The 10441-nt window shown below is 35.3% G+C and overlaps 2 protein-coding genes across 2 annotated transcripts in view; both read left to right on the top strand.

The window, feature by feature from the left end:
• Window positions 1-2284: 2284 nt before the first annotated feature.
• On the top strand, window positions 2285-7748 carry galcb (galactosylceramidase b). Its single transcript, XM_016566441.1, has 17 exons — window positions 2285-2476; window positions 2585-2653; window positions 2755-2818; window positions 2904-3017; window positions 3177-3316; window positions 3409-3447; window positions 3762-3892; window positions 4374-4529; window positions 4664-4788; window positions 4893-5020; window positions 5331-5420; window positions 5528-5617; window positions 5998-6142; window positions 6245-6428; window positions 6973-7136; window positions 7240-7316; window positions 7468-7748. Exons 1-17 carry the CDS (start codon window positions 2336-2338, stop codon window positions 7612-7614), a joined length of 2004 nt encoding a protein of 667 aa, XP_016421927.1. The 5' UTR covers window positions 2285-2335; the 3' UTR covers window positions 7615-7748.
• Window positions 7749-8744: 996 nt separating this feature from the next.
• The window catches only part of LOC107750871 (adenylate kinase 7-like), a 5590-nt gene continuing 3893 nt past the window's right edge, over window positions 8745-10441 (top strand). The window contains exons 1-8 of the mRNA XM_016566437.1: window positions 8745-8834; window positions 9005-9184; window positions 9287-9395; window positions 9485-9579; window positions 9678-9788; window positions 9958-10041; window positions 10133-10221; window positions 10298-10388. Of these exons, the coding sequence (XP_016421923.1) occupies window positions 8745-8834; window positions 9005-9184; window positions 9287-9395; window positions 9485-9579; window positions 9678-9788; window positions 9958-10041; window positions 10133-10221; window positions 10298-10388 (849 nt within the window). The remainder of the gene's footprint in view (window positions 8835-9004; window positions 9185-9286; window positions 9396-9484; window positions 9580-9677; window positions 9789-9957; window positions 10042-10132; window positions 10222-10297; window positions 10389-10441) is intronic.

The raw sequence follows: 10441 nt of genomic DNA, 5'->3' as shown, positions 1-10441 counted from the left end.
CAAATTAATTTCTATAGCAGTGCAGTTTAAATCTGAATCCCTTCTGCAGCCCTGACCCGCTGCCAATGTATATTTAATCAAGATGAATGTCCTTTTTTGTAGTCTTTGTGTTTTCCACAGCCCGACCAATGAAATACATGGCCTACGCTTTAAGTGATTGCTTCTGGAAGGCAAGGGAGCGGATTCATTCATTTCAGGACATTGAAATGTTTTCACAAACATGGATACAATGTGGTGGTAAGAAGATTATCACAGTAACCATTTGAACCATGATGTAAAGAAGGTTGGGACATGTCTGAGGAATCTTCTATCTGCCATACAGTGGGTACGGAAAGTATTCAGACCCCCTTAAATTTTTCACTCTTTGTTATATTGCAGCCATTTGCTAAAATCATTTAAGTTAATTTTGTTTCCTCATTAATGTACTGGAGAGGATTTGCAAGGAGGAATGGCAGAGGATCCCCAAATCCAGGTGTGAATAACTTGTTGCATCTTTCCCAAAAAGACTCATGGCTGTATTAGATCAAAAGGGTGCTTCTACTAAATACTGAGCATTTTTCAGTTTTTCTTTTTTAATAAATCTGCAAAGATGTCAACAATTCTGTGTTTTTCTGTCAATATGGGGTGCTGTGTGTACATTAATGAGGAAAAAAAATTTACTTAAATGATTTTAGCAAATGGCTGCAATATAACAAAGAGTGAAAAATTTAAGGGGGTCTGAATACTTTCCGTACCCACTGTATATTAAACCTCCCCCAAGCTTAAAGACATTAAACGACACAGAACAACATCAGATTGAGCTTGGTGTCTATGCATGATATAACTAATAAAATAAATGTAGCCTACTCCTCCGCTTCATGTCAGGGTTCTGATGACACTGTCAGGGTTTATTTTGCGATAATGACCAGCTGACAGCATTACTACACAGCCGAAATGCACAAAACAATCATTCTAGCAACACAACAAACACGTAAAAATTTTTAAAGCCCCGAGTTTCCAAGTTGGGAGAATGTCAGTGAGAAAATGTGGACGCAAACTGCAGTGTCTGTATTGATGGTAAAATTATTGAATTTAATTTTTTATTTTTATTTTACAATAAAACAACTACGTTGTATGCACAAAACACAATAGTACTGTACAATACAACACAATAGTAATTATTTAACTTCATAAATGGAATAAAAACATAAAAAAATTCTTGTTCTGGGTTGTAATAGTTAGAAAAATAGCTATAAAACCATAAAAAAAATTACTTGAAATGAACTAAATATTAAATGAACTAAAATAAAAGCATAAAAAACTTGAACTAAAAACGGAAACCAAGTAAAAAATAACAAAAACTATATATTTACATATTTAAAAACAACAGACGCTAAGAAAATTGACAAAAATTACTAAAATTAACATGAAAGCAGAAAATATACAAATACAATCTAATTCAAAATACTAGCAAAAAAACAATTGCAATTATACTAAAATAACACTAATGACTTGAACGCACCTGATGTCATAATTCTCAACTCATAAATATGAACTTCCCAGGAGGACATGAACACACCATGATATATGTACAGCGTTGCCATGGATGACCGTAAATATTTGGAAATACCGCTGAACACTGCCATTGACCAATCAGAATCAAGAATACCAGTGCTTAAACAATCCAAGAAAAGCATACAGCACACCTCTTGCAATTCTCTATGCATCCAACCATCCATTCTAACGATATTCCAGTCACATCTTATGCTCTGTAGGGAAAACAAGAGGTACATGACCAGATCCCTGAACCAAGTCATAGGCTCTTGTATGGACTCCTATGCACTTCCTATAGTCTCCCAATACAATGTCATTTAACAACAAGTCAAACAGATTACTCATATGCATATACTATAATAAAAATATAGGAGGGAGTTTGTATGACATCTCTATACATAGCCTTTTGCTATTGTCCACATTCAATTGTGCTCCACAGAGTCAAAGGAGGAGATAAGGGTCGGTCTTTCAGAGCTGTATCCATGTAGGAGTACAGAAAGGTGACACCCAAAGGAAAAAATGTGCTAGGAATACATAACCGCATAAACAGAGAATAAAAAAGAAAAATAAGCACCAATGTGAGCACAGAAAAGATGTCAGACTGACATTAAAATATTTTTACTGTGGTAACCAGTGAGTAGGCTATTTGTTTCGCACCCAAAATAAACCACGCCCCCTGTAGTTGACGCGTATCCACTCTGACTGGAGACGCTTGTGAGGGGCGTGGTTAGGTTCATCATAGCACCGCCTATTGCGGAACATGCAAGTCAGCTGATAATGTTGGAGGAACGCACAAGTTAGAATGAACATAGGAAATCAGTGTTGTGTGTTTTTGAGTATTTTTCTCTGTATCAGTATTTGTTTAGGTGAGGACTACGATTTGGATGATAAAACTGGATTAGGACGATCGTTTGATGGCATTGGTGGTTTAAGCGGTGGTGGGGTGAGTGTTTTACTTTAGTGCGCTTCCTTTTTCTGAAGGGCTTAGTTTACAGAAAACGCTAACGTCTGCATAACAATAACAGCCAGTGTGTTATAAATGTTTTTACAGGCGACCTCGCGTTTGCTCGTCAATTATGCTGAACCATATAGGAGTCAGATTCTAGACTATCTATTCAAGGTGTGTTTGCTTTGCTTAGAAAGGAATCTGATCAGACTATGTTTATGTAAGATTATGTATTTACATTATAGACTGTATACATGTCAATTTGTATTTAACAGCCTACATTTGGAGCCTCATTACAAATCCTGAAGGTTGAAATTGGAGGCGATGCTCAGACTACAGGTATAGAGCACTTTCACTTTTAAAACGTATGTACAGTGAATGTTTATCCATATGACCCATTTAATGTAACGTTAATCATTTACAGATGGAACTGAGCCCTCACACATGCACTATGAAGATGATGAGAATTATTTTAGAGGATATGAATGGTGGCTTATGAAGGAAGCCAAGAAGAGGAATCCAAACATCACCCTCATAGGTAAAAAAAATACAATAAATAAATAAAATAAAAATGAACATCTAACAAATGGATCAAACAGGGCAAACATGCAAAAGTACTTACAATGCTCTTGTACTTATGCATTCAATCCCAAACTGTAATTAGTAGTTTTCACCTTTAATAATTTATTTTCAACAGGTCTACCATGGGCTTTTCCGGGATGGGTTGGAAATGGTGAAAACTGGCCATATAGTTTCCCTGATATCACTGCTTCTTATGTGGTGTCCTGGATTCTTGGGGCCAAGCAGTACCATGACTTGGACATTGATTATGTTGGGGTGAATGCATCTCATCTATTTCAATATACTCTGTTTTTCTGTGGCCATATTCCTCATTAATCTGAACATCTGATTAATTATTTATCGCACAGATATGGAATGAAAGGAGTTTTAACAGTAAGTACATAAAGGTGAGTACTGTCAGAGTCTCATCTTTCATAATAATGTTTTTTTAATCTTTCACAGTATTACTGTGTATATTTGATAAAATAAATAGAACCTTGACATTTAAAAATCTTACCGACCCTAAAATTTTGAAAAGTGAAATGGTGTCTGTTTTATTGTTACATTGGTTTGTTGCAACAAAAAAAAAATGCTTTTACATTTGCCCGTTACATCAGGGTTTTTATTTTAATTTTATTTTTTTATGCATATACAGCATGTGAAACTTAAGTTTGGGTCAAAAATGGCCTTGTATATTTTCTTTCTCTGCAATGTTTGCTAGCTTTTGCGATATACACTGGATAAAAGTGGTCTGGAGAGAGTTAAAATCATTGCCAGTGATAACCTCTGGGAGCCGATCAGCTCTGTTGTAATTGCTGACAAAGAGCTACAGGATGCTGTTGAAATTTTAGGGTAAATCTTTTTGATTCCTTATTAAAATGTACACATCCTGTTTTTAAATATGTATTAATGGGAAAAAATTAGGGCTGCACGATAAATCGCATGCGATATTTAACGCGCATCTTGTCAGTAAAGCCGGTTCTGTAATCAGCGGTAAATCTCCATCACGTGCGTGCTTTCACATTGAGCAGCATTAACTACACAGAGCCGTTGTTCACTGACGAGCTGCGCAAAAAATTGCGCGAATATGAATGTGGTTTTGCGCAGCTCGTCAGTGAACAACGGCTCTGTGTAGTTAATGCTGCTCAATGTGAAAGCCCGCACGTGATAGAGATTTACCGCTGATTACAGAACCAGCTTTCTGACAAGATGCGCGTTAAATATCGCATGCGATTTATCGTGCAGCCCTAGAAAAAATACACTAGCATGACATGTAGATATGTTTAAAGTGTGGTGATGTGAGATCCTGATGTTGGAATGGTTTGACTGACAGGGTTCATTATCCTGGCACCAACACAGTGCCTGAGGCCCTAAAGACTGGCAAGAAACTGTGGTCCTCTGAAGACTACAGTACCTTTAATGACAATGTTGGCGGAGGCTGCTGGGCCCGAATTCTCAACCAGAACTATGTCAATGGGAAAATGACAGCGTATGACACCTCTGATATTATCCAAATCATGTAGCATTTCCCAGTATATAAGGATAAATATCACACATATAAACATTCAGACATATAAACGTGTATATTCAATGATGAGAAAAGCGGTTTGTGTTTGCTTTTAGGACCATATCTTGGAACCTTGTTTCTAGTTATTATGAGGACCTTCCCTTTGAAAGGGATGGACTAATGACTGCAAAAGAGCCATGGAGTGGAAATTATGTTGTCGAGTCCCCTATTTGGATAACAGGTAATGCATTTTTATATACTCTATATATGCATAAATATTATATGCATCATATAAATAATGTGTGATATAACTATCAACGTATTTGATTCATAAAATTCTATAAGCCCACACTACCCAGTTTACGGAACCTGGCTGGACATACCTGCAGACAGTGGGACACTTCACACATGGCGGAAGTTATGTTGCATTAACTGATGAAAGAGGAAATCTAACAATAATCACTGAAACTATGGTGAGACTTTTGAAATTGATTTTCCACACAATTAGCATAGCATGCACTACCGTTCAAAAGTTAAGGGTCGCAATTATTTATTTATTTTATTTTTTTTAATGTTTTTAATATATTTTTGAAAGAAGTATTTTATGCCAAGGCTGGTGAGAATAGCATTTATTTGAAGTAGAAATATTGTCTCTTTTGATCAATATAATGTATCCTTGATGAATAAAAGCATAAAAAAAAAACTTTTGAACAGTAGTGTACATATATCCTCTTAATGGTCTTTGTATTTGTATGAAAACACATCATTTATTTTATTTTTTAGACCCATGATCACTCTGTGTGTATAAGACCTCCCCTGCCTTCATATGATGTCACTGCACAGAATGTAACCTTCCATCTGAAAGGGACTTTTGTACGTGGACTTTTTTTCCCCCCTCTTTTTTGTTGTTTAAAGGGTTTATAATGGATAAAATGACTTGAAATGTACATAATTATTTGGAATAACTTTTTTTTTTACAGGCTTCAATCAGTGAGCTGCAGGTGTGGCATTCAAAGTTTGATTTCAAGACAAACAAGACAGTCCTCTTCCAAAATATCAAGCCTATTAAAGTAAGTATATACATAAAATCAAGATATTCATGATATAATCTCTTTAAAAAAGACGGTTACACTTTATTTTAAGGTGTCCTTGTTACAGTGTAATTAACTACATGTACTTACTATAGGGTTAGGATTAGGGTTTGGCTTAGTGTTACTTGCATGTAATTATGCATAATTAATTGTTATTATAATACTAAGTACATGTAACGTGTAACAAGGACACCTTAAAATAAAGTGTTACCAAAAAGACTTAATTTAAGAAAGTATTTTGGCATTGTCTGGGTTCCAAAAAAATATAAATAGGTTCAATAAATTGATTATTCTAATAATTATTTACTTGTTATTTGAAATCTAATGTAATATCTCTGTGTAAACTGTGAATGCTGTAGGTAACTGAAGGGTCTTTCAGCATAGAGCTTGATGTTGATGAGGTATATACATTTACTACTGTACGAAACGGTCAGAGAGGGAGTTACCCAGATCCTCCACCCTCTGCTCCCTTTCCTAAATCATACAAAGATGATTTTGATGTCTGTAAGTAGCTTCATTTTCATTTTCTTCCCTCATTTAATAGTTATTCTAATACTTTTCACACAGTGTGTGCAAATCTAACAACTTTGGCTTCCTGTCTCCCAGCTGGAAATCCATATTTCTCAGAGGCTCCAAACTTTGCAGATCAGACGGGGGTCTTTGAATACTTCACTAACCAGACGGATCCTGGACCTCATGTTTCCACTCTGCGACAGGTGGTCACTCAGCGTCCGGTGACCTGGGTTGCAGATGCTGATCAGACAATAAGTGTTATTGGTGATTATCAATGGTGAGGATTTTATAACTATTATGTACACTACCATTTAAAGGTTTGGTGTTAGAAATGAATAATTTAATTCAGTAAGGATTCAGTAAAAATATTTATAATGTTACAAAAACATTTATAATGCTGTTCTTTTGAACTTTCTACTAATCAAAGAAATGTTAAGAAGCACAAAAGTTTTTTTTTTTCAAAACTGATGATAAGAAGAAATGTTTCTTGAGCACCAAATCAGCATATTAGAATGATTTCTGAAGAATCATGTGGCACTGAAGACTGTAGTAATGGCTGCTGAAAATTCAGCTTTGCCATCACAAGAATAAGTTACATTTTAAAATATATTAAAATGGAAACAGTTGTTTAAAATTGCAATAATATTTCATAATATCACAAATTGTTCTGTATTTTTGATCAAGTAAATGCAGCCCTAGTAAGCCTGAGACTTATTTCAAAAACATTAAAAAAAAATAGCAACAAAACTTTTAAATGGTCATGTACTTGTACGTAAATAGATTCTATGCAGTTAACTGCTGTATGTACTTACGATTATCAGGCAAGACCTGATGGTGTCATGTGACATATACATGGAGTCTGTCCACACTGGGGGAGTCTTCATTGCTGTCAGAGTGAACAAAGGTGGAGGTGTTGTCCGAAGCACAAGGGGAGTCTTTCTCTGGGTCTATGCAGATGGCACCTACAAAGTCACAAATGACCTCAGTAAGCATCTGAATAATAAAAGCCTTGTTTTTTTTGTTTTCTTTTTTCCCCTACTGCTGTAAGTTTGACTAAGCCAGGTCATATTTGCCCTGTGATCCAACAGATGGAATGACGGTTCTTGCTGAGGGCATGTCAGGAACTAGAGCACGTGTGTGGTACACACTGACCCTTACAGTCAAGGTCTGTTGAATTATATATGGAAATGTTTCTAAATATATTTATTGCTGAGTTTTCCCTTTATTTTAGTTCTATCCATTGTGTCTTGAATCTCATTTTGCCACACTGTCAGATTTGTACTTCAGTTGATCTGTCATTTATTCTTTGTTTTTAGGGAAACTATGCATCAGCAGATCTCGATGGCTATCCCCTGTGGAAGAATGCAGTGCTCTGGGAGCCACGACATGGATGGGCGGCCATGGGCACTAGTTCATTTGAACTTGCACAGTTTGATAATTTTGCTATAGAGGCCTTAGCTTGATGGGTTTTGGTTTGCCATTGTTGTGACACTGTAAGCAAGCAGACTGAATCAAACAGGTGTGTGACTAATGTGATTATGAAGAGATTTAACGAGTTGTTAATTTTTAAGGTTTCAGTTGCATCTACACCCAATGTGCATTAATAATAATATTAATTACTATAATAATAATTGAAACCATTGGTTTGATTTAAAATGTCTAGAAAGTGTTAGTTTTGTGAACTTTTTTGTTGTTAATTTAATTTGAATCTATATTTTTTCTAATAAATGACTGTTAAGCTGTAAAAAAGGTCTTGCATTGTGTGTCATTTAAAGTAGGGCGAGCTGTACAAAATTGCGACAGTATATTCATGATAAAGCACTGATATATGCTTTATATTTTTAGCTTCATTATGAATGTCTTACCACACTCCTAAATGTAAATGTATAGTGAAACAATATTTGTAATTTTTATGTAATGATGATTTGAGACATTGTGACAGTAAGATAGGAAGTTTAAATAGGCCTATATTACAAAACATCAAACCTAGAGAAAATTTCTCATGTGGAAAAAATGAAAAAGTTATAATGTTGTTGAATAATGTTAGTCTACCTGCTCTAACCAGCTTGATCCAAGTCTACCAAGTCTCTGCCCCATCAGCGGTTAGTCCAGATGATCAATCTAGCTAAGCTTGGACCAGATAATGACCACAACTGACCAGCATGATCAATCACACACAACCATCTGCCATCAGAAACGTATGTAATGTCATGTCTGTGGAGCAGCACAGCAACATTTAGACTACTGAGAAATATCCATGTTCTATGCGTTGTTTTACGTGATTTATGTTAGCTCATAATATTATGATAAATGTAACTTTATATATAAGGCTAAAGCTAGACTCTACCTGAAACAGACGGTCATAAATAATGCAATCACTGTAAGTGTAAAAATATTAATTATTTTGTCCGTATTTTGTTATCTAGACACCACCTTATTTTTTTATTTTTTTATTTTTGTAAATGATTTGTATTATTTATAGAGGCTTATGTTGTAAACGCTTCCAAAATCAGCTTTGTATTTAGTGTCATATACGCACGTTGAACCACGTGAACGCACCTGTTTCCTAGCAACAAAACAACAACAACACAGAATGGCAGACAAGACTGAGGAGATACCGCAAAACGCCCGACGTGTTTTTATTAACGATATTGATAAATATACATCGAAAAATATTGCAAGGGTAAGATTTATTTATTTATTTTGCAATATTATATATAGAAAAAAATGGGTCACATGTTTTAGCTTAATAATTATCTAGACACTGCTTGAAATTAAATGTCAACTTGCAGGGCAGTTATGTCCATACGTTACTACTGTATATTTCGTTTACCCTTATTTTCCTGTCTTTAGATTTTAGACTCATGTGTGGTTGGTGCATCTCTTGTGGACCCTGGAGAGGCTGATGTGGAGGAAGATGACGACAGGCTGCATGATGAGCAACCAAAACGCAAAGGTGCAACCTTCCAGATTGTGGGAACAGTTTCCAGCCAAACAGAGGAGAAGTGCAGTTTCATTACTGAAGAGTACAGCGTAAATAAATCACAACTAGCCCACAGAATTATGCAGAAGATATGAATTTTAGAAGTTGTTGCCAATTGTATTTTTCATCAAATCCCTTTTACTCCCCACCAGAACTTGAAGCGAGAAGACCTTCTACATCATCTATTGAAATGTGATGTGGTCATTTATGATATTACTCAGAATGCTGATCAGATAGATGAAGCCCAGTGGGCTGTCTCAGGTATCACATTTTTATTAAATACATGTGCCATTTCTTGCTATAAATCTTTTTCCTGAGCAGATGCTAGTTAAATTATCATCCAATCACAGCTCTTCATGAAGAAATGGACCAGTTTCCTGGGCCCAAGATGTTTATCCTGGTGTCAACAATCATGACGTGGGCTATGACTAAACCAGCTGATAAAGTATGAATAATTAAAGTTATTAAATATGTACTCTATTGATCACCATGCAAAACAAGATTAAAAGGTTGAATTAATGAATATTTTTAACTCCACTATAGGATTATCCAGAGATTCCTTTTACAGAAGAGCACTACAGGAGAAGAAAAGCACACCCCAACTTCCATGATCATATCGGTTTGGAGAAACTTGTGGTCAAATTAGGCAAAACTGTAAGCAAGAACCCCTTGCAGAAGAATATTTAGTTTTCCATTTTAGAAAAGCAACGTAATATTAAACAGCTGTACACACTATTTATAGTTGCTAATAACGTTTGCAACACTTCAAGTGAGCAGTACTTTAAAAGTGTGAAGTTCATATTTATTTATAAATGATTTTCAGAAAAGCTCCCAGTTCTCTACATATGTTGTTGCATCAGGGCTACAGTATGGAATGGGAGAACACATCTTCCATTTATTTTTTAAGGTAAATCATATGCACATACTTTAAAAAGCATCACACTTGTAATTACTTTGTGCTAATTAAAGTGTTGAAGCTAAATAGTTGCTCTATGTAGATGTCATGGTTGGGCGAAGTCTCCCAGGTGCCCATCTTTGGAGATGGCTCCAATATTATCCCCACTATTCACATCAAAGATCTGGCAGGGTAAGTAATATTGTGAAGCTTTTTATGAATACTAAATTACTGGGCATTTACACCCCTTTGATTTGTATTCATGAAGGATCATCCAAAATATCATTGACCACAAGCCAAAGTCACAATACTTAGTTGCGGTTGATGATTACAAAAACACAATGGAGGATATCATAAAGGTGAGATTTTACACATTTAGTATATATATATATATATATATATATGTGTGTGT

This window comes from Sinocyclocheilus rhinocerous, unplaced genomic scaffold (assembly GCF_001515625.1).
Source record: "Sinocyclocheilus rhinocerous isolate Xijiao unplaced genomic scaffold, SAMN03320098_v1.1 scaffold392, whole genome shotgun sequence".
NCBI lineage: Eukaryota > Metazoa > Chordata > Actinopteri > Cypriniformes > Cyprinidae > Sinocyclocheilus > Sinocyclocheilus rhinocerous.
The sequence above is the reverse complement of the archived record's forward strand: the minus strand, read 5'-3'. Positions and strand labels throughout refer to the sequence as shown.

What these genes read in the sequence shown, in the direction of transcription:
- galcb (XM_016566441.1), top strand. Translation starts at nt 2,336, where the DNA reads ATGAACATAGGAAATCAGTGTTGTGTGTTTTTGAGTATTTTTCTCTGT. An exon ending in GTGGTTTAAGCGGTGGTGGG is followed by an intron (nt 2,477 to 2,584) that starts GTGAGTGTTTTA and finishes ATGTTTTTACAG; the next exon opens with GCGACCTCGCGTTTGCTCGT. An exon ending in TCCAAACATCACCCTCATAG is followed by an intron (nt 3,018 to 3,176) that starts GTAAAAAAAATA and finishes TATTTTCAACAG; the next exon opens with GTCTACCATGGGCTTTTCCG.